This window comes from Corvus hawaiiensis, chromosome 15, assembly GCF_020740725.1.
Source record: "Corvus hawaiiensis isolate bCorHaw1 chromosome 15, bCorHaw1.pri.cur, whole genome shotgun sequence".
NCBI lineage: Eukaryota > Metazoa > Chordata > Aves > Passeriformes > Corvidae > Corvus > Corvus hawaiiensis.
Window position 1 is genome coordinate 13,130,596 of NC_063227.1, and position 22,790 is coordinate 13,153,385.

The 22,790-nt window shown below is 43.8% G+C and overlaps 1 protein-coding gene and 1 long non-coding RNA gene across 3 annotated transcripts in view; one reads left to right on the forward strand and one right to left on the reverse strand.

Annotated features, from left to right (window-relative positions):
• Positions 1–22,790, reverse strand: part of ATP10B (ATPase phospholipid transporting 10B (putative)) — a 114,216-nt gene that overhangs the window by 59,914 nt on the left and 31,512 nt on the right. For both annotated transcript variants that reach the window (XM_048319871.1, XM_048319870.1), the window contains exons 9-20: positions 22,494–22,673; positions 21,355–21,940; positions 20,735–20,841; positions 19,905–20,031; positions 18,258–18,442; positions 14,695–15,007; positions 13,014–13,090; positions 12,347–12,472; positions 11,034–11,234; positions 10,390–10,470; positions 10,178–10,282; positions 9,552–9,739 (exon numbers count right to left, since the gene is read on the reverse strand). In XM_048319871.1, the coding sequence (XP_048175828.1) occupies positions 9,552–9,739; positions 10,178–10,282; positions 10,390–10,470; positions 11,034–11,234; positions 12,347–12,472; positions 13,014–13,090; positions 14,695–15,007; positions 18,258–18,442; positions 19,905–20,031; positions 20,735–20,841; positions 21,355–21,940; positions 22,494–22,673 (2,276 nt within the window). The remainder of the gene's footprint in view (positions 1–9,551; positions 9,740–10,177; positions 10,283–10,389; positions 10,471–11,033; positions 11,235–12,346; positions 12,473–13,013; positions 13,091–14,694; positions 15,008–18,257; positions 18,443–19,904; positions 20,032–20,734; positions 20,842–21,354; positions 21,941–22,493; positions 22,674–22,790) is intronic.
• LOC125333717 lies at positions 10,277–11,909 on the forward strand. The gene is made up of 2 exons (XR_007206953.1): positions 10,277–10,941; positions 11,061–11,909. It is a non-coding gene; the product is annotated as an uncharacterized LOC125333717 (long non-coding RNA).

Sequence of the window (22,790 nt, forward strand, 5' to 3'; positions counted from 1 at the left end):
AAGGTTATCTTTAACATATCTGATTTTTGCAATACAGCGTTGTAGATGCTAAGAGAGGTGGCAGAGAAATTTTTGGATTTTTACAGCTGCCTGTGAAAGTCTCCTTTCTCACACTAACCAGCTGGGAAAGAGGGCTGTGTTTTGTAAACTATCTCACAGGCACACAAGCTGTTTGTGCCTTTGTTTCCACACTGGGAAAAATATTTTGAAAATGGGTGATATGCCGTTCAGCCAATCCCTCTGGGAAGCGGATGGTCAAGCATCCAATGGTTTTATGCCACCCTTGCGAATAAAGCTATAAAAGCTGAATTATATAATTAAAGAGAGCCATTCTCTGGACTTTGAACCCGATATTGAATCCGTGTCGTTCTTTGCGCCGTCTTGGTACAACAGCGACATCTGGTGACCGGCCGATGTGTACTGCAACCGTAACCGGATTCAAGAAGGTACGCGTCTCTTCCCCCCCCCACCCCCCCTCCCCCCACCCCGCCGCCCCGAGCTGCGGGGACAGGACCCTAAGCTGCGAAGATGGGACATAGAGTTTCAAAAGAAAACACGGTAATTCTGCTTTTAAATCTGTGATAACGATCTCAGGAGCTGCTATAAGTGATGAAGCTCTCTGTGCGATACTTGACTGGGCTGCCGCCCATGGGTTTACCGCAGAATCTGACAATGCTCTGAGCCCAGAAACCTGGAAAAGGCTGGGGAATTAATTAATACAAGAGGTCGCATTTGGCGATAAGAATGTAGTCGATTTATTTCGTACATGGGGGACCTTGTACGAGGTGATTGCGAAATGGGCGACAGGAAGAGATAAAAAGGAGCACCCAAGCTCTGATGAATCTGGGGGAGGAGATTCTGCGGGATCTGCAGCAGATGATGAGTTAACTGAGGGAGGTCTAACTCAAGAGACCATGAACAGTACGCTCACCCTCTCTCCGAGACGAGGCCGGGAGACGCAGCGGGGATCTCACCCCTCCCCGTGGAATTATGTCCCTGCAAGATGCTCTGAGCCAGTTCAAGAGCTGGACCGCCCGCCACCTTTCGCCCCACCGACTTCCCCTCCCCCCTCCGTGTTACAGCCGCCCGTCCAGCCACCCATCTCGACTGCTGTCCCGGGATCTCCCCACGGCCCCGCCTTGGCTACAACTGGGAGAGGTCGGGGGTGTCGTGGCGGCCGCTGCCCCGGCGCCTGCCGTTTTGCAGGCAGCCGCTGTGCCAGCTGTTCCTCCGTGGACAAGTGCGACGCCTCCCGCTGCCCCGGCGCATGCCGCTTTACAGCCGGGTCTGGCGCTGCCGGCCGCATCACAGCCCGCTGCTCCGCAGACTGCGGTGTCGGCGGCTGCTGTTCTGTGGACAAGCGCGGCGCTGCCCGCCGAGCTACAGCCTGCCGCTTTGCAGACGGCCACGGCGCCGGCTGTTGCTCCATGGCCGGGTCCGATGCCGGCCGCTGCTCCGCGGGCGGCCCCGGTGCCGGAGGCTCGGCAGCCGAACCCGGTACCGGTGCCTGCCGTGCAGCAACCAGCTGTACTGGCGCCGCAGTGTCCGGCTGTGCCGTTACGGAGCGCGGGTGTGGCACCATCGTCTCCTGTGGCCACGCTTCCGGTGCCTCCCGGTCCTTCTCCGGGACCCGTAGCGCTCGTGTATCAGGCGCATGCTTCGACAGCCGGGCAGCTTCTGGTGTAGCCACAGACCCCACAGGCATTGGGGAAGGACGCTTTAATGCAACAACTTGTGGTTGTTTTACGTGAAGCGATGCAGCAGTTCGCAGCGCTGCCAGAGCTGGTGCGACAGGCTGCCGTTGGTGGACGCGCGCCGACATCGGCGCAGCCAACCCCGGCCGAGGCACCGAGCGTAGCGCCTGCGCAGATGACAGCGCCTGCAGGGACAGCCATGCCGCCCCAAGTGGCAGCGTTCCAAGCTGTACCACCGCGAGTGTACATCGCTGCCCTCCATGCCGCTGCCTGCGGCCCCCGCCGCTCCAGCCCCCGCCGCCGCCGCACCGCCCGCTCTCCCGGCGCCTGCGTCCTGTCAGCCTCCCGGGAGATCGGACACACCTCCGTCTGACGATGCGAGCAGCGTTGCTACGGAAACGCTTACTTCGCTACGGGAGGCTGTGAAGGCACTCAGGCGCCAGCAATCCGGAACTCGGCCAGCTCGCAACCGCCCTCGGAGCCTTCCAGAATGCACGGTGATTGTTCGCCCAAAATATTCAAAACAGTCCTGAGAGGAGCTTAAAAGGTGGGCATTGGAAGCTGGGGATGGGGATTTACTAGAAAGAGTTGGGATGCCTGAAGAGGAAAGGGGACCTGAACAGGTTGCTACCTTACCTCAGAATCAGGCAGGTCAAAGTGATCTAACGAGGGACCAAGTTGATAGTGATACAGAGGGTAAACTCCAAGCTTTTCTGTACAAAAGGCTCTTCCTAATTCAGGCCAGCCTGACAAGCATGGAATCTTTGCCTGGAAAGTGGTACAGGATCTGCAAACTAAGGTTGCTCAGTATGGATTGGGTTCTCCTGAGGTCATGCAGATTATTAGAGTACTGAATACTGATCTGCTTTCTCCATTTGATATTAAGCATTTAGGTCAGGTGTTATTTCAACCTGTACAATATCAAGTTTTTGAAGCTGACTGGAGAAGGATGGCTGAGAAGGCTGCAGCTGGGAATATGCAGTTGCGTCAAACTGATCCCAGATGTAGAGTTCCTGCAGATGCTCTCATGGGACTCAGTAACTATGGAGACCCTGATGCCCAAGCTGCCTGGCATCCTCAGATCCTTGAACAGGCTCAGAGGATTGGTATGGGAGCCTTATTAAAGGGCATAGACATGGCTGCTCCTAAAACACGGTATGTGAAAATATCTCAGGGGCCAAAAGAGCACTTTTTGTCTTTTGTGGAAAAGATTGCTGTGGCCCTTGAGAAGCAAGTTGAGGATGAGGCCGTGAGGCAGCTGTTGTGCAGACAGCTAGCAAGAGATAATGCTAATGATGAGTGCAGAAGGATTATTGATGCCTTGCCAGGGGAACCCACGCTTACACAGAATGTTGAAGCCTGTGCTAAGGTGGGATCTGTGGAGCATAGGTCTGCTCTGGCTGCAGTTCTACGGCCTCTTCAAGTAAATTCTGGTGGACAAAAAGGACAGCCTAAGACTGGGGACAAGCAGAAACAGATTAGGCAAAAGAATAGAAATAAGGAAAACAGGGGAATTGTTCTATGCAAGAGGTGTGGTAGGCCGGGTCATTCCTCAGACTACTGTCAATCTGCATATCATGTCGATGGTCGAGCCCTGTTACGCCCAGGAAAAAATGGGCTGGGGGGCGCATGGGGGAATTGCGCCCAGATACAAATGTTTCCCCAAGCTCCTCCAACACAGGCCTACTCAGCCAGCTTGCAGCCAGCACCCGGGCATCAGCTGGGGTGGATGTGCACACTGCAGCAACAGTCATCTTAGACTCCTGTTGTGTTCATAAGGTTCCCTTGGATGCATTTGGGCCCCTGGGACAGGGATTCAGTGCATTGCTTGTGGGCAGATCTAGTGCCACTCTTCAAGGGATCTTTGTACACCTAGGAGTTATTGATGCTGACTTTACAGGTCAGATTTGTGCTATGGTTTCCACACCCACCCCCCCGTTACTATTCCTGAAGAGACTAGAATTGGTCAACTTGTGCCTTTTAAGTCATGTATTCCCAGGGCAGAACAAGGCAGTCGTGGAGATGGTGGCTTTGGATCTATGGGACCTCCTCGGGTCTTCTGGACTGCAGACATCTCCAGCAAAAAGCTGCAGATGATGTGTACCGCAATCCTGCCAGATGCCCAGTTGCCTAAGATCCAGCTCCGAGGTTTGATCGACACTGGCGCTGATGTGACAATTATCTCCTCCTCTGCGTGGCCTTCCAATTGGCCTCTGGCCCCTGCGGGGTCGGCCATCGCAGGGTTGAGAGGAACCGCATAGAGCTATTTAGGCAAACGACCTGTGGTGGTGAAAAATGCAGAGGGGCAAACAGCTACAGTTCGGCCCTATATCACTAGAGCTCTGCTTAACCTCTGGGGACGGGATGTGTTGGCAGCTTGTGGGGTGCGGATTGGGACAAATTTTTGGTGAGGGCCACTGTGCCGAAGGGTGCAGTATATCCTACTCTGCCTTTGAAGTAGCTAGTACACAAATCTATTTGGATTCACCAGTGGCCTCTACCAGAGGAGAAATTAGTTGCCCTTCGCCAGTTAGTCCAGGAACAATTACAACAGGGACATCTTGAGCCTTCTACTAGTCCCTGGAACACTCCTGTTTTTGTAATTAAGAAAAAATCAGGGAAATGGAGATTGTTACAGGATCTCCGACAAGTCAATGCAGTGATGGAAATTATGGGGACATTACAACCTGGTATGCCCTCACCCACCATGATCCCAACAGGGTGGGAAATCCTGATCATTGATTTGAAGGATTGCTTTTTCACTATTCCTTTGCATCCTGATGACAAGCCAAAATTTGCTTTTTCTGTGCCTGCAGTTAACAATGACGAACCTGCGCAGAGGTATCAATGGAAGGTTCTACCTCAAGGCATGAAGAACAGCCCGACTGTCTGCCAATGGTATGTTGCTCAGGCTTTGTCTGGAGTCCATGAGCAATTTCCTGATGCATGCTGCTACCATTACATGGATGATACCCTGGTGGCAGCATCCACTCAAGATGAGCTGCTGAGGATACAGCCTCAGCTGCTCGCTGCTCTGCACTCTTACGGCTTGCAAGTGGCTCTGGAGAAAGTTTAACAGCATCCTCCTTGGAGGTATTTAGGAGTCAAAATTCTGGATCTGACCATACAAAACTAAGAGGTGCAATTCTCGGATTCTATTAAGACCTTGAATGATGCTCAGAAATTGCTGGGTATCATTAATTGGTTACGTCCTTATCTAGGGCTAACCACGGCACAACTTTCCATGCTTTTTAATATTTTTAAGGGGGACCCTGAGTTGAATTCACCTCGAAAATTGACTCCTGAAGTGCGACAAGTGCTGGAGGAGGTACAGTAGGCTGTTTCTGCTTGTCAGGTTTATTGAGTGGATCCCTCCACTGATATCACTGTTTTCATTACCATTCCAGATCTACATCCTACAGGTATCATTGGCCAATGGAATCAACAGTGGCCTCATGTTGCTGTGACCCAGCCCACTGCTGGGCTGGGACAGGGGAATGTCAATCAATTCAGGGCACTCCCTTGGGTAGAATTCCCCACCCAGGACAGTGAAAATGAGGGAGAGTCGATAGGTGGCACAGAGACCTAAGCCACGTCCCCCTGGGCGGCACCTGGGTCCAAACCTCCTCCCCCTATTTGGGAAAATTCTCTGTTACTCAGTTGTTCACTGGTTCTTTGTTGTAACTCCTGCCTCCCGGTTTCCCCCATTGGTTCTTGTTGAATTGTATCCTCCCCCTGGCTTGTAACTCATTGGTTGCCTTCCCTCTCCCCGCGGTTTTCAAACCCCCTATAAAACTGAGGGAAAAGCCTCTCGGCAACATTATGATTATTGCCATGTTCTGGTTGCTGAACTTCTGACAATAAACCTGTTAGAAGCCAGACCAGAAGCTCCTCTCTTTTCCTTTGCCTCTGGGTTAATGTGGGCCCAGACCATTGGTTCCCTGAAGCGCCTCCTCTGTAGAGGAGTCAGCACGTGCGCCCAGCCAGCGCCTTTCTGCTGCTGAAGCTGGTCCTATAGGACATCACAGAAGTAACACTGCGTTTTCTTCTGACTGAGGACATTTCAGAGCTCGTGGAAATGAGCCCGGGACAGCGTTAGCCCAAGCCTTTGCATATCCTGGAATGGGTTTTTTTGCCACATCAGCCAAAAAAGACAGCATCTACTTTGTTTGAATTGATTGCTTGTCTGATAATCAAATGCTGTCATCAGTGTTTGCAATTAATGGCAGCAGATCCTGTAACAATTGTTATTCCGATTTGGCAGGAATACTTTGAGTGGAGCCTTATGAACAGTGCTCCTTTGCAAAGTGTGCTGCAAAACTTTTCGGGACAGATTGCTTATCATCTGCCCAGCCACAAATTACTGCAAATGGCAAAATCAACAAGCTTCACTTTATGACCAAAAATAGTCGGGTGGCAGTGAAAGGGCCCACCGTCTTCACCGATGGGTCCGGGAAAACTGGTAAAGCTATTGTTACCTGGAAGGAAGGATCTGAGTGGCAGGTGCTGGAAGGCCATGAGTCAGGCTCAGCTCAGCTGGTTGAACTGAGGGCTGTCACCATGGTTTTTCAGCAGTTCTCTCAGGTTCTTTTGAATTTGGTCACTGATTCTGCCTATGTAGCAGATACAACCCAACACTTAGATTGTTCACTTGTGAAGGAAGTGAATAATGCGGCTCTGTTTTCACTATTGAGAGCCTTGTGGAGTGCAATTCAAGCTCGAGTGCATCCATATTACATTTTGCATATTCGAAGCCATACCAATTTGCCAGGTTTCGTAACAGAAGGCAATGCTAGCCCTGACAGGCTAGCTAATCCTGCCTGGGTGGCGCCTCAGCCTGACAAAATTGCACAAGCTAAAGCATCGCACAGTTTTTTCCATCAAAGTGCACATACCCTGCAGAAGCAGCTCCACCTAATGCCAACTGAGGCTCGGAACATTGTCAGTGTTTGTGCTGACTGTCACGGACTCGCTGCACCTCTGCCATTGGGGGTAAACGCCAGAGGCCTAAAAGCCTTGCAGCTTTGGCAGACGGATGTAACACACATTCCTGAATTTGGCAGACTTAAGTATGTGTACGTGTCTATTGACACGTTCTCCTCAGCTATGTGGGCGTCTGCTCATACTGGGGAGAAAGGCCGTGATGTCATTTCCCATTGGAAACTCGCTTTCTCAATCTTGCGTGTGCCTTCTGTGAAAGCTGATAATGGCCCTGCCTATGTCTCTCAGAAGACGTGGCAGTTTCTGCACCTATGGGGTGTAGATCATACTTTGGGTATTACGCATTCTTCTACTGGCCAAGCCATTGTTGAATGCACTCACAGCACTTTGAAGCATGTTCTGGAGAAACAAAAAGGGGGAATGCATGGAGAAACCCCACAGAGCCGACTAGAAAAAGCATTATATACAATTAATCACCTTACAGTACCACAAAATTCAAACAATCCTGTTATTTTGAACCATTTACTCTCATGGCAGTCTTCAGGCGAGACGCACCTGCCTCGAGCAAAAGTCTGGGTACAGGACCTCCTCACTAAGAAGTGGGAAGGCCCTCATGAGCTCATTGCTTGGGGTCATGGTTATGCTTGCGTTTCCACAGATACTGGGGTACGATGGCTACCTGCAAGATGCATTCGGCCTGACCTGCGGCACCAGCAGCAGAACAGGCAACCTCCAAGGCAACCTTCAAATGATGACCAGAATGTAGATCATTCAGCGAATGATCCCTCTGATGATGACCAAGATGTCGACCATCAGCCAGGTCCTTCTACAAGCAGAGACTGAATTTTAGAGATTGAACTTCAAATTTCTCAGGCTATGGAGTCAGAATGTTATGTAGAATGTTAGAGCCCTTAAGGCTATTCAGAATTAGTAAATGATGTAGAGCCCTTAAGGCTATTTAGGATTAATGACTGGACATATAGCTGGATTTGCTAGATATATTTCCCATGGCATTGCCGGAGAATCTCTCTGCCTACACTAAGTTAGTATCTGATTTGGATTTAGCTTGGTAACAGCCATTACCAAACAGATCCTTTTTGCTGTGTTTGTTCTCCTCGCTGCAAGGGATCCCGCAGAGGATTACAAACACTACCTTTTTGGTCTTTAAAACAAAAAGGGGGAATTGTAGATACTAAGAGAGGTGGCAGAGAAATTTTTGGATTTTTACAGCTGCCTGTGAAAGTCTCCTTTCTCACGCTAACCAGCTGGGAAAGAGGTCTGTGTTTTGTAAACTATCTCACAGGTGCACAAGCTGTTTGTGCCTTTGTTTCCACACTGGGAAAAATATTTTGAAAATGGGTGATATGCCGTTCAGCCAATCCCTCTGGGAAGCGGATGGCCAAGCATCCAATGGTTTTATGCCACCCTTGCGAATAAAGCTATAAAGGCTGAATTATATAATTAAAGAGAGCCATTCTCCGGACTTTGAACCCAGTCCTGAATCCGTGTTGTTCTTTGCGCTGTCTTGGTACAACAGCGACACAGAGTAAAACTAAAATTCTAGATGCAGTATATTTTTCTCATATAGAAACGCTCTTAAATTCAGTTAGTAATGCACACTAATGTACTTAAAACTGAGGATATATTTCGTAATTCTCAAACATAAAGGAATATTTGAAAGACTTGCTTATATTCTTGATCTGCTTAACAACATTGTGGATAAGACAGTGAACAATAGCATAGCAGATCTGTACTGATAAACTTTGATGCAACCCAGTAAGAAAGGTTTTCCTTATGGGAAAAGTAGAAGGTATATAGTGACTTATCTAGGGTTGCATAACTGAATAAATTAATGGTTTATGATCTGGAAGGTTGAACGCAGGCACCTGACTTCCACACTGATCAATTATCCCTGTGCAGCACATGTGTCTGACACATCACTGTTGGGGTTTTAAGAGGTCTAGTTTTTTTCTGTTAAAGGAATTTTCCCCCCAAACTGTTACTAAGACAACAAATCCCTGGGTGCTTAAGAGAGACAAAAGACCTGGCTGCTCCTTTTGTTTCACCTGGGTGTGTGGGCAGTTGGGTCTCCAGCTTCGGACAGAGAGGAGTCAGCTTGCTTCAGCTGCTTTTCCTTGTGCTGGAAAGCCCTGGCCTGGGATCCCAAAGCCTCCTTCCCTGCCCCGCTGGAGGCCAGGCTGTGGCCGCCCTGCGCTGCCGCTGCTTTGAGCCTTCGCTACGTTGTAGCCGTGCTCACCCTGCCTGCCCAAACCCCCAGGGGGTTCCCCACTTGGATACATCTCGTCTGCCACCTGGGATTTGTGCTCGTGCCTGCCGCTCCCGCCTGCCGCTCCAGCCTGCTGTTCCCGAGGGTCCGGCTGGACACTGGGATCGGCTGCCCAGCGGTTTGTGAAGCCTTTGTTCCATCCCTCCCCGGGATCCCAGGCCACCAGAGCCGCGTGCTCCCCGAGCTCGCTCCGGAGCGCCCCCTGCAGCCGCGGGGGATCCATTGCACCTGCCCTGCTCACCGGGAGCCGCCAGCGCCCCTGTCGGCTGCAAGCAGAACTGCACCCAAGGGGAAAAGGGACTGACAGCCAAGAAGGCTGGGACTGGGTTTGTGATTGTTTGCTGTTACTGCCATAGTTATTGTTGTTTGTTTGACTGGTTGTATATATAATAGTAAAGAACTGTTATTTCTATTTCCCACATTTTTGCCTAAAAGCCCTTGATTTCAAAATTATAATATCTCGGAGGGAAGAGGGCTGCATCTGCCATTCCAAGGGAGGCTTCTGCCTTCCTTAGCAGACACCTGTCTTTCAAACCAAGACAATCACATATCTGTACACATCGTTATTGTTTCTTCACTCACATGTCTACAAACCCACAAAAGGAAAAATGAGAGGAAAACATTCAAACCTTGGTAAGAGTGCGATGACAGGGGTAATAAGGCACAGTAAGTAGAAGATGGGGTCTTTGAGCTGTCTCTCCATAATCCAATAAGGGTTGGTGGGCGGGTTGCAGACCAGGCAGGCAATGTTGTAGATCAGCGAGAATATGAGGTAAAAGGCCACGCTGCAGATCATTGTTCCTAGCTGGAGCAGAGTCTGCAAGCACAAGTGCAGAAAATTAAGTGATGCCTGTGAGACCCTGACTGGGTGTAAGACAGGAGGAGACGGAGACAGTTGGAAAGAATGCATCTAACAGTGTGTTTGACTGAAATCTGCAGTAGGAGAATTAGCCAGAAATGAATTTAGAAAACAACAGTGAATCCAGTTCTCTAAGTAACACTTCCTCATATATTGAAGTATGCAGATATTGTGTACTATCCTGTCCAAAGGCATGATAGAAAAAAATTCTGTCACTGTGCACATGACAATATTAAGCTGGGGCCAATAAAAAATTCTGGCACTATGTGAAATCTCAGCTCAACTTTTACTTACTCTGTGACCCAGAATTCAGGTAAATGATATTCCATGCTTACACGAGATGCAACTTTCACAAAAAACCAAGAGTGCTGTGAATAGGAAAGGTCAAACACGTACCCATGTTTTCATTTCTAGAGCCTGGTGCAAGAGAATGGTCAGGAGGGAAATGGTGTTGATGGGGTTTCCAAAGGAAAACACATCTATGTCAGAGTCCTCGTACGCCTACAAAACAGGTAGAGAGACTGTGGTGAGCCCTGACTATTCAGAACTGAATTTCCTACTTCTAAGGAGGACAGGACCCTGAGAATATTAATGAGCCTGTTACTTACGAAATAGGGGACAAAGAAGCAAATGAGGCTCTGATAGAAGGCATCCAACATTGTAATAATAAAAGTTGATCTGTTGTATATCTGCAAGAGTTAATGACAGTAGTTATGATGGGATATATACGTCTCTGGTCTGTCCTGCAAACATAATTGCTGTCTGTTTTTCTTCCATTCAGACTACTGATTATTGCTAACTGGTCTCCTCCATGAGTAAATGCCTCCTGTGCCACTGATTAAGCCAAAGGCTTATCTCTGTGTTAAGTAAAACTAGACCTTAGGAATATTAACAATTCTATAAGGAGTCTTAAAAGCTGTATTTCACTGTCGCATCCCTTCAGAAGGGATATTATGGCTCAAATTCTTTATCAAAACTCTTTCTAGAGTTATAAATTTGGTAAAAAATCCTTTCTTCTAGTGAAGCATTTATTTTTTGCCATTTTAATTTGACTATTTGTCATAGTAAACTTATCTAGTGGCAGGGGTGACAGCTCCCATGGAGTGGAATTCAATACTGGAGAGACAGAAGGCTGGGCTCCTGTTGTTTCAACGTTCCAAGTAAGCCTAAACTCTTCCTTCCCTCATTCCTAAACCAAAAAACCTGTTTACCTTGGTATTATCAAGCAGTTATTTTAGCAATCATGACATACCTCTGAATTTTGTCCATTCTTGTACAGCTCGGGCAGACATAGGAGTGTTTCTGCAGAAACATCTTTATCAAGGGCTCCAAAGAGAAGAGGGGGCACTGAGGTGAAGAAGAGGTTGAAAAAAATCATCTGCCAGTAATCTATCATGGTGCTGCCTGAGAACCCACAGAAGAACTGGTACCAGAAGAGCAGGTTGGCGTAGCACTGTGGAGAAGCAAATACAAACACGTAGTTCCACCTGTGACGTTTATGTGGGACATTGGTTTGTAACAGAGTATCCTAAGAGACAGGTTTTTGGTTAAAGGCACTGCACTTCATTCCATAACGCAGTATATCTTAAGTGTCTGTTTCACAGTGATCCACTGTGATACAGCTTTTTAAAAGCCATTATGTTTCTTTAAGAACATATCAGAGAATAATTAAGTAAACTGTTCACAGCTGTGAGCACCAGATTTTAAAATCCTTTTACAGTCTCGTTGTCCATATGGAATTAAAGGCGTGCTGCTCCCTATTGCTACTGGGGAGATGAAAGAACAGCAGCATCCCAGTCTGGAGAACTATTTCACATTGCAAATAAATATCCTTTGAACTCTAAAAGGATGTTCAATCAAAGAAAGAAAAGTGTTAATTTCCACTACAAATTTTAACAGTGATAAGAAGTAATCCTTATTGAAAATCATTAAAAACTCCACAAAAGATACCTGGAATTCTAAATAAAAAGCCTTTAATGCTCAGAGTGTATTTCATGTCAAATTGACTTGTTTGCCCAGTCTTGTAGAAACTGAATTACTTCATTTTTTCCATTTTATGTTATACTTCAATGCAGAGCTCATTTGTGTATACATTAAATTTTTAATAAAAATGACAGATATGACTGCATCTTTTCTTTCAAGTTATTCCTGTAAAAATTCAGAGGTTTCACAGGCAGGCAATTCTTAGTGCACACTCATCTTCTACATTCAAGTGCTATTAATCTGATATTCCTTATGCAAATTTTATTTTGAGGCTCATAGATATTATTAATAAAATTTCTTGTGCTACCATATAAATTTACTAAGCCTTGAGTCCTTTTTCCCTCTGGAATAATGTTATTTCAAAATATATTTAGAGCCTGTGTTATCCTCAATGCTCTATGCAGCACCTTGCTAAGAAGGAAGGGGCGTACTATAACCTTGCAAAATGAAGAAACACAAACTACAGCTTCATAGAAAGTAAGAGTATAACCTGCAAAAACCAAATACAACCGACAAAAAAACCCCCCAGATCTGGAATTAAGATTTGCTAGGATGAAAACTTCATAATTTTAATCATCTTACCACATTTTTGTAGAAAAAGTAAATCACCATCTTCGCCAGGCGAGCATAGCACCAATGTCCGTGGACAAGAAGGAGCTTTTTGAGGTGTTTAAATCGGGATATTGCAAAGTCACTGGCCATCACAGCCTTTGGGAAAAGGAATAGAACATCATTTACAGTATATCTTTTTCACAGTCTGTACAATGAAATTTCATCATAGACAGTGAAATACTTCTCTCCTATTTAATATTGTGGAAGAAAGAAACCATCAAACTAACCCTCAAGAACACATTTGGAACTTTCAATCTCTGCAGAACTCTCAATTTCAGGAAGAAAAGGAAGGGGGATGTTTGGGAAATGATTCAGGGCAGAAGACAGTGGAAGACAATCCACAAAACCTGTAAATGCAGCAGCTGAGAGCATTCAGAATACAGCTGCTCACCTAATACTGGACAGACATCTGCTAATTTTCCAGGCTCATGAGTAAACACAGGTTTGTCCCTGCATGCTAATTTTGGCTCAAAATGTTCTTTTATTTGGCTGGACCCATAATTATGAAGTGTATATTAATTTATGAAGCCACCTTGCATTTTTAAGATGACACTTTAGAGTGTTGGGTGCTATGAAACTTATTAAGCTGCAATGGACTACCTGACAAAAGAGGAAAGGAAAGAAACTGAGATGATACCTGCATGCCTTCTTGGCCAGATATTCCAATTCCAACATCAGCTGCTTGAATCATGCTTACGTCATTTGCACCATCCCCTAGAGTTGGAAGACAGGAGGGAACAATAACAGTGCAAGAAAAGTTACCTCCATCAAAAGAAGGACATAATCTCAGCTATGCTGATTATTTCAACTATTCCAGACTACCATGCATCTTGATCAGGAGAACTGATACGTGGCATCAAGCTTGACATCAAGGCTCTGGTCTTGGTAGGAACATCCTCCCTCTTTCCCAGGAGACTTGGCTCCACCAGGGCAAAACCCAGCATTAGGACCGGCTGGGTGGTGACACAGCCACCCCAAGATCATTTACATCAGCATAATTTTGTGGTTTTGCTTGGCCAAATCCATGTACTCAGGAACAATTTTGCAACACCCTACTTTCTCTGAATCTATGAAAAATTTTATTCAGATGACAATGTAACAAGCCAGTTTCAAGAATTATCTTGCTCATTTCAACTCAGAACAATATGTTAAATATATAACCAAATTTCCAGGGACAGAACAGCCGATTGCTGCTTTCAATGTAGAGATTGTAAATTAAGTTAGCTGGTAAAGTAAATGATGCAGAGGGCTGAAAGCTAATGTTTTGAACTGTAAGGCAAAGCAAAATTTTAAAAATGCAACAGACTCTGCTGTTGGAGAATGGTTAGAGGATCAGGGACATGGATCATTGATAAAGGGTACAAATCAATAAAAGAACTGTACAAGCAAAAGCCTGCACAAGAAAATGCCTCCATGAGAAAATGCCTGTGTGAGAAACAGGCCTGAGAACCAAAAGGGAGTTTTAAGGAGGTACAGTCCTGTGCTGATAAGATGTACTGACCATGAGAAGGGAGGAAGATCTTTGATCTCTCAAGTCAAAACATAAATAATAGAAGCTTGCCAAATGTAGTCTTTTATCTAACCCAATTATGTAGAAGTAAGGATGCGCTTTCGTAAGTTTAAACTAATTAAAGAACTGGTAAGCATGTACTTTCACACTATATAAGTGCCTCTGTATTGCTAATAAACGAAGCTTGCATTATCAATCACATTGATTGTCTGCCTGTCTTCCCCCGCTGAAAGTCAGCACTCTGCCTTTTCTGTTTTGTCCACAGAGGTGTATTTTTTTAGTTTGGAGTCATCTAAATCAATTCTGCAAGGATTTTAGTGGCATCACTTACCAAAAGTGTGGAAGAAAACCTCAAAGCATTTCACATTATTTGGAGGTAAAAGGCAAATGAGTCAGTGCTTAATACCACTCTGAAGATAACTGTTTTTACCAGTTGGGAAAATCTGACAGGAAAAGGGCTTTATGAAAAGATAAAATATTGACTAATTTTGAGTGCTTTCCAGGCCCAAAACAAGGACATTTCGGAGGGAATATGTATGTGTGTTTGTACTGTTGTGCATGAAAGGGACTGCTGGGAGATTCTGAATTTAGAGTGTCTTCATCTTGTTTAAAGGGGGGCAGATATGCTTTGTGAAATCTGAAAAAGGACTTTTATTTGGGTTTTGATCAGGAAAAATTAATCAATGCTGTTTCCTCACTGCGTCTGTTTACGGCACAAAAATCTGCCCCGTACAATAAATTTCTACACATTTCTCTTAAAGAAAGAACCTCCTTCCCCTTTCTCCTGCGAGATTCAGAGTGGAGGTACCTATGGACAAGGTCATCACTTTCAACTGCCTCCGGATGAGCTTGACTACCATGCTCTTCTGCAGAGGAGTGGAGCGGCAGCAGAGCACGGACCGGCAGTACTGTGTCAGCTCTAGGAACTTCTCCTCCAACCCTCCTTGGAAGATGATGTTCAGTGTCTGTCCATCAATCACCAGCCCAAACTCAGGGCTGGGGGCCTCAGAGGCTGAGAAGGATGTTGGGGTGATGCCAAAAAATTTACTCCGTGGTTTGTCATATTCATAATTCTTCCTCACCTCTTCCAGGGTTAAATTCAAGAGAGATTCACAAGTTTCCTGTGAGAAAACAGACGTGGTTTGAGAAATAGTTATCTCCATCTCCCTTTACAGCACAGCACCTTGCCAAGTGCATGTTTGTATAATCATGCCAGTGGGTTTAAGCCTAAAACGTTAGGGAAAGCTTACTGAGAAATGCACTGATTCATCTGATTTGACATATTGAAATAAATACAACACCCTCCAATCCTTCAAACACTGCACATTTTATCAGCCAGTTAACTGAAGTAAGGAATTATTTTAAGAGAAAATATAATAATCTTTATATCAGGAGGGCATATCTGCATTTATGCTGGGCATTCAGAAATTAAAAAGAGAATTTTTCTTTTAAGGCTATTGAAAAATCTAGTTCTGATATGAATGATGTGAGATATTGCAGCATTGGCTTCCTTGAGAAATAAACTGTGGTAAGAGAAACAAGAAGTTCAAAATTATCCAGTAACTTTCAGAATGTGGCCTTCCCTAAGTCACATATCAGGCATGCGTCACAATTAGGAATAGAAGTTAAACTTCATGTTTTCCAGGACTGTGCCTCAAAGAGAAAGTCCTTCTGTCATAGCAAATCTGCTTAATTTTGGATCAAGTTCCCTTTTATATGCCAACAACTGGAATTGACTTGGTAGTAGATAGAAACAGACTTAAGGGGAACACTCTTACCTCTCCCATTCAGATCTCCTAAATTGGCACATCACTATCAGAGAAAACCCAAAATTATATCAAAGATATTTTGCTCCCTCTTAATACTCAAAATCCTCCTTCTGTGGCATGGCCATGAATATCTGAGGAGCTAATCACTCCTTTTTCTACCTTTTCTGTCAGCTTTATTGAGTGATGATTCAGCTTTACAATGCTATTTTCACTTTATGTAGCATAAGGTACATGTGTAGGATGTTTGCAAGATTTAAATTACACTTAAGTGGGAGGTTCTGGAATCAAATGTGCCTCTGACATCTAATAAAAACCTGCATCTAGCCCGCACATTTAAATCCCCTAAAAATATTGAAGAAACATCATCCTTCTGCAAATAAACTAAAAACAGTAGTGGAAGTTCTTGGTTTGCCTTGACTTGCCTTTTGAAACAAATCAGCCAAGCTACCTATTTACGTTGCATCTTCCTGGAAGATATTTCATTCTCAGTGTTTGAATAGCCTGCTGGTCTCAGGGGGTAAACAGAGGCCCTTCACACTGAAGTCACTTCAAGACCTAACTGGCAAAATTAACAGGTTAAGTACTTTGTATATATTACTTGTGTTCCACACTGCTGCTATTGGGAGCTTGTTTCAGAAGTTTGTCTTTGTTTTCGTTTTGAAAGGGAGGGAACTAAACCTTATTGTGGAGAAACTCCAGTATTCCTTGAACCATGGGGTTTCCCACGAGTCCCTGTGTGTATGCAGGTTGCTCCTGAGACTGGATCTAGGGTCACAGAGGCTGCTGTAGGTAAGCAGTTGTGCCAGCACTTCCAGGAGCCAGGGTGGTCCTGCCTGTAGCATCTATGCTCTGGCAGAAACCACCTTCTAATTTCCATCCTAAATGTATTCATTCTGCTTCTGATTAAAGCAGATATGCATTTCAAATGAAATTATACATTGAAGCAAGGAATGTTTTCCATGCCAGATTCCGTATCATCATTGCGTGTTTCTCTATTTCCGTGACATTAAAAGAGACAGCTATTTGCATAGAATAAAATATTCTCATTTGGAGAGCTACTTGCTGCAAGAAAAGCAGTTAGAAAGTAGGCCATCTCACTGTTCTATGCAATTGTCTACCATAAAGCAAACAGTCAGTATTTTAACAATATTTAATTAATCTTCACAATAGCTTTATTGAGAAAAGCAAGCTTGTATTGGAAACCCTGGTTCTCTGGGGGGAAAAGCTGAGACAATCCAGATGGGTGACTTGTCTGGTCACACAAGGAAGCCCTGCCTGCCCTCCACAGCCTTGTGCCAACTGTTGGAAGAGCTGAACTCACTGTGCCTCCTATTCCTGCTGAGTGAGGGCCATGAATGATGCTGCCAAAAAAAGAGCAGGGAAAAGGCAGCAGCTGCTCTGGGGGCACCTCAGGGGGCTTTCAGGTCTCTATAGGAAGTAGGAGGTCACCAGCAAGAAAATGCAAAAAGGGCATCAAAGCTGGAATTTTAGATCATTTTGTGTTTAGAATTGGTCAGGGCTGACCTTCCTTAGCAAATGGGTTTGGTTTCACCATGTCTGTACATGGTGTCCCCATAATCCATCCACAAGGCAATCTGTCCCGGCCGGATGTCTGATGGGATGCGGTGTGAGGCTGTGCATAGTGATGGCCATTTCACTTTCTGGCATTAAGGCATAATTTTCCTGGTACCTTGCTTATATTGCTCCACATCCAGCAAAAGCCAAATTGGTTTGTTTAAAGCCTTTTACTTTCACCATCCATAATGGCATTTACCCTCTTTGGAAGTTAGGACTCTATTTTCTCTCTTCTGTACAGATGTTGTCAGAAATAGCCATAGATTGCACCACAGTTTGCTCACTGTGTTTTAGTGACTCACAGGAGCTGTAAGACCTGCCCTTGAGGTGATTATCCTCATTTTGGACTATGTTTGCTTCACCTACAGCCTGCCCTTCTTGTTGCCCATGGAAATTGACAAAATATTTGTGCACATCAGCAAATATGTTTGCCACCATAGAATATCAAGAAAGTGACTGCGTTTTTAACTGGCCCCTGCTTAAACAAAGATACTGGATTAAATTTTTTGCTAATAAATTTCTGATTAAGTCTAATCCTGTTAGGGAAAATGCAATTAGAAAGTTCTGAATTTACTTAAATCTGTAACTTCATACTTTTTCTCGGCTGACTCATACAGCATTTTCCAAATGTCTTGTAAAAGATATCACCTAGGGTTAAACTGAAATTTCCATTGTAAGGTGGAAATCCAGATATCCATGTTATTAAGGAATTAGGCACTTAAATTGCATATTATTTTCTTCCTAAAGCTACTAATTCAGGTAATACCTAGCAATTCAGGTAATTTTTAAGAAGAATATTTTCATTAGGAAAAATCAGAGTATTCTAATTGAATGAAACACTACATAAGTGCCTTATATTTCAATTCACCATATTATGTGTGGTCTGCAGAGTTTCTGGCCTAATGCTATGTGGAGTTTTTTGACTGTTCATTGTTGAGTGAGATCTAAAGCAAAGGAATGCCAAACTGCAAGACACAAAGAAAGGGCAAGATAGCAAATTCTCTGCATTTTGTCTTTCTTTACTCACTTTATTTTCAGTGTTAATGGTGAAGACAGTGTCCCTTTGGTTCAGAAGTTTACAGGAGTATGCAATATTCACTGCTGTCTCCTGTTTGTCTCCTGTCAACACCCAAATTTTTATCCCAGCTTCTCGGAGAGCCACAATAGTGTCAGGTACACCATCTTGCAGGCGATCTTCTATCCCTGTTGCTCCTGGGCAAACAGGAAAAGAAGAGAAATAATTTTATTTTTCTTGAAAATCAAGTTGCTATTTTCTTGCTTAAAAAAAAGCTCTTTGCTTGATGATCATGCTCTTGAACTTACCGAGAATTGAGCCAAGGTTGACCAGCAAATAAACACAGGCACATGATCTGCATTTAGATTAAGGTCTGAATGTGTCAACAATCAAGTCTAACAATCTTAATTTTGCTCTTTGCAATGCGTTTCATTTCTTCCTAATAATCCAAAATGACAATGTGCTGGCAGAAGACTCACACCATATGTGTTTTAGAAATACTGCATTAAGTCCCATCAAAGCAACCAGAAAAGATGAACTTTGACTGTTTAAATGCATGCTGTCCCTATTGTAAATTCAGATGCTTCAGTTGTCAAATGCAGAAGAAAAAGGAGAGTACATTTTCTTTTTGAAAATGCACAGACTTAGATGCCAACACTCATCCTGATGATGTTGGTAAGTCACCATCTGAACATTACAATACTTACCCCTTCCACTAGAGGTCAGTTTGACGATGCTGTAACTGTTGTACATTAAAGATAGAGATCGATTTAAGGGAACACTTTTTGGAAATTAAATTGTGAGGACACATAGAGCCTTAATAATTGGCAAAGGTAACAGATTCTGACAAGATCTATGTTACCACTTATGTGTTCTCCATATGGCATTTACTATTATTGCTCTAATTTTTAAAATCACTGCCGAGATCATGAGAAGCCACAATGCTGATATCCTGCAATCACAGAAACTCAGGATAATGAAGTATAGGCACAAACTGAATTCAGGGAAAAATGAGACTGAGACAACTCCAGAAATCAAAGTCTTAACAAATGTTTGGAAACAGAATAGAACAGAAAGCACTGAATGCTCCATAATTTAACAGAATGATGTTAGATATGATGGTGATGAATGATGCAAAAATGTCAATCAATGTAAGTTTTAATACTAAACATCCTTTTACGAAGTGCACAAAGCAAGCACAACAATGCAACAACAGCAGGAACTCAGTAGCAAAATGTCTACATGTTTAAGTTACTGGGTTTTATAATACAGTTCAATTACAAAAATTCCCTTGGAATTTGTGCTCAAAACTGAAGCTAATTTATAGTATTTTATAGGTTTATCCAAGAACATGGATGCACAATTAAATTGTAGCACCTTCATTATCTACTGTGTTAGCTGAGCCACAGTAACAACTGATGTATATGTTCTTTGCTCGGGGCACAAAATAGTTTCAGTACACTTTTTCAAAGTTACTGCTGCCCAAAATGTATGAGAACTTGTGTAGACACTGTAATTGGATTTTACGTCCCTAGCCTGGAGATTTCCAAACTGCAGAGGAAGTGTTTTAGATATAGACTACAACACTGTTGTCTGTCTTATTGCCAACATGGAGAGGAAGTGATACTTCACACAATGACAACTCTCATTTTTAGCTACCCAGCAGGTTGAGTTTGGTCTCCAGATGCTCTGCTGTCTCTATTAACAACTCCTCTCTGTTATCAACTGCCGCTTCTGCCTCCCGACGAAAATTGGCCCATTTTTGAAAGTCATCTTCATTCAAGACCTGCATAACACAATTTAAACAGCTCTTATTTGAAATTTAAATAAGAGAGGAATGCCAACATTCTGGATCACAGAGCCTTAACTCCTATCCAAACTGGTAAACTTAAGTAACTTTACTTACTGGTAAAAAAGTACTGTGTCATCTTTAACACTAATTTTCCAAAAGAAAACTGCAAGAACAAGTAGTTTGTACAAATGACCTACAGCAGAGATCAAAAATATGACCTAGAAAAACTCTTGCTCACACAATTCTTGCTTAGCTGAGAGCACAGTTTCTGAGGGTTGATTTATATTTCTCCAGAGCTTGAATATGACCTATTTGTTGCATATTGACAACTTCTGTATGAAAGTAAGATACACCAAGATACACTAACTCAGGCTGAGATCAAGATTTTTGAAAGCTGAATGCCAAGCAAAGGAAAGAAAGGTTGGCTGCTCTGCAGACTCTTTGTTTCTTGCTCGGAAGCACTGTAGACTAGGTTAGCTAGAGTTACCATAAGAGAAACAGAAATAAATGCTTTGAGACTGACTAAAATCCATCATTTGTTCATATTGAGGAAAAAAGACAAAAAAAAGAGTCCAGACAAGGCAAATAGAAGGAGAAAAAGATGGGCTCTATCTGGCTAGTTGTCTGAAGCAGAATTATAACCACTGTATTTTTCTAGTAATTCTATTGACATGTACAGAGCCCGGTGCTCTCTCACCTTCTTAGCTATGCACATAGTTCGCAGTCCATCACGGGCATAGTAGTCCAGATGCTTCTGTGTTTTTTCTTTTATTCTTTTCAGTCTCTTCTCTACACTAATATCACCTGTGAAACACAACGAAAAGATTCCATATTTTAAGCACAGATAATTTTCGATCTAATGGCCTAAGATTAAAAAAGAGTGGGCATTAGAGACAGGTGGATTCCAATATAATACCAAGTTCTTTAATAGCTCAAAAGTGTTGGCTGTGTAGAAGCTGAAATCTTGCTAAAGATCCTTGTTTCTTTTAAGACAACATTACTTGTGTTTTTCTTTGTTAGTATTATAGCACCCTTGCTGAAAACCTGAAAAACAATGGTCCGGCCCTTATTACAGTACTATTGCAGAGTACAGAGTCCACATGAGTTAGTGCTGTCAGTGAGTTTTAATTAGCCCATTCCATATTCTAAGTACTTCTGGGGTTAAATAAATACCTTGGTTCTGATCTGCAAGGATACTATGAGAGAAAGTTTATTCTTTTTTTTTTCAAATACCTAGATACAATATTTCATGCAGAAAAGACTACTGCAAACTTCTTTGTTAGGAGACACAACAGAAATATCTCCCTGGCTAATTACCTTTGGCGGAGTCATCCAGGAGGTCCATTATAACAGAATCAGCACCTTTTGTATAGACAATAATCTCCTTGGTTAGAGGGTGTCTCACCACTACAGACATCCTTTTCCTGACTGAGTCAAATCTCAAAGTGTAGAGGATATCGAAAGTCAGGAGTGTGCCCTGTGGCAGCTGCACGGTGACCTGTTCTGGTGTCCGGGACACGAGAGTGAAGCTGTAGGCCTGAGCAGCATAGACAAGAGCTGCCTCATCTGGGCTCTCAGCCTCGTAACAAAAGTCTGTTGGCAGAGAACTCTTAGTCACAGACCTAAAAACCTCATCCAAGGAAACACTACCAATATCTTTGCTGCCCTTGTCCTGGAGCTCCTGGCCTCTCCTGCTGGCACAGCAATCATTTTCATTGTCACAACTCTCCAGCACAGCAAGAGGCTCCTCAGTGTTTTTTGCACTGGAGCTGGCACCAAGGTCTGAACTAGACTGAGATGACGAAAATGATTGACTAAGGCTTGCTAATTTTAGCCTTTGAAATATCTGATGAATCTTCTCCAGGGTGATTCCTGAAGGTTTTATTGGTGGTGGGATTGTGACCTAGAAATATGAGAAAAACAAAGGTTAAAAATAATTAGATGTGAACTACAAGAGCTTCTCAAAACCTCTCTCTACTTTTCTGCATCCAAATGATGATAATAATAACTGCAACTTCCCCTTTTCCCCTCTCCTGCCATTTAACTGTGGTGCAAGGACTCAATAGAGGAGTCATATGTGAGTTAGCATCCAAATTTGATGTTGATTTGTATCTCTACCCCTGAAGCAAAGATGTAATCAAACCCTTGCAGTTCTGTCAATTGCCTGGCAGATCAGAGAAAACCCAGTGTATTCAAAAAACTTCTTACATCATATATAATACAAAAGCTAAAAGAAAAAGTGCCCATCCTGTGGTCACCACAGCTATTCATCAAACATAAAAAGACAAGCTAGAAAGTGATACACAGGCAGGGAAGTAGTAGATATTACAGAAAAGGTAAAGGAACTAGAGGAGAACTCCCAAACAAGCCATGTTTCACCATTTCAGTTTTCGATGGACACTGCTCTATGTTGTTAAATGGAAGCATGATCCATTTTCCTCATGTATTTAGATTACCCTTTGTCTTGGCTCAGTAGCTGTGGAGACCAGGACTGTATTGCAAATGGCAAGGGCAAGAAAAAAGTCAGTAAAGGATGTGGAAGTCCTCGTATGTATAAAAGGAGAAAGACTTTCAGTCTCGAGGGCAGCTTCTCTCACTCGCCTCAGCAGCCTGCAATCGGGAGTAACGTCCTTTTCCTGGAAGAGTAATTACTTAGTGAGAATTATTTTAATTTACCCTTGTCCTCAAGGAACAACTAGTGACCTCACAGACTTCTAGAAAATGTCTTTTGTACTTAACATCTATGGAAAAAA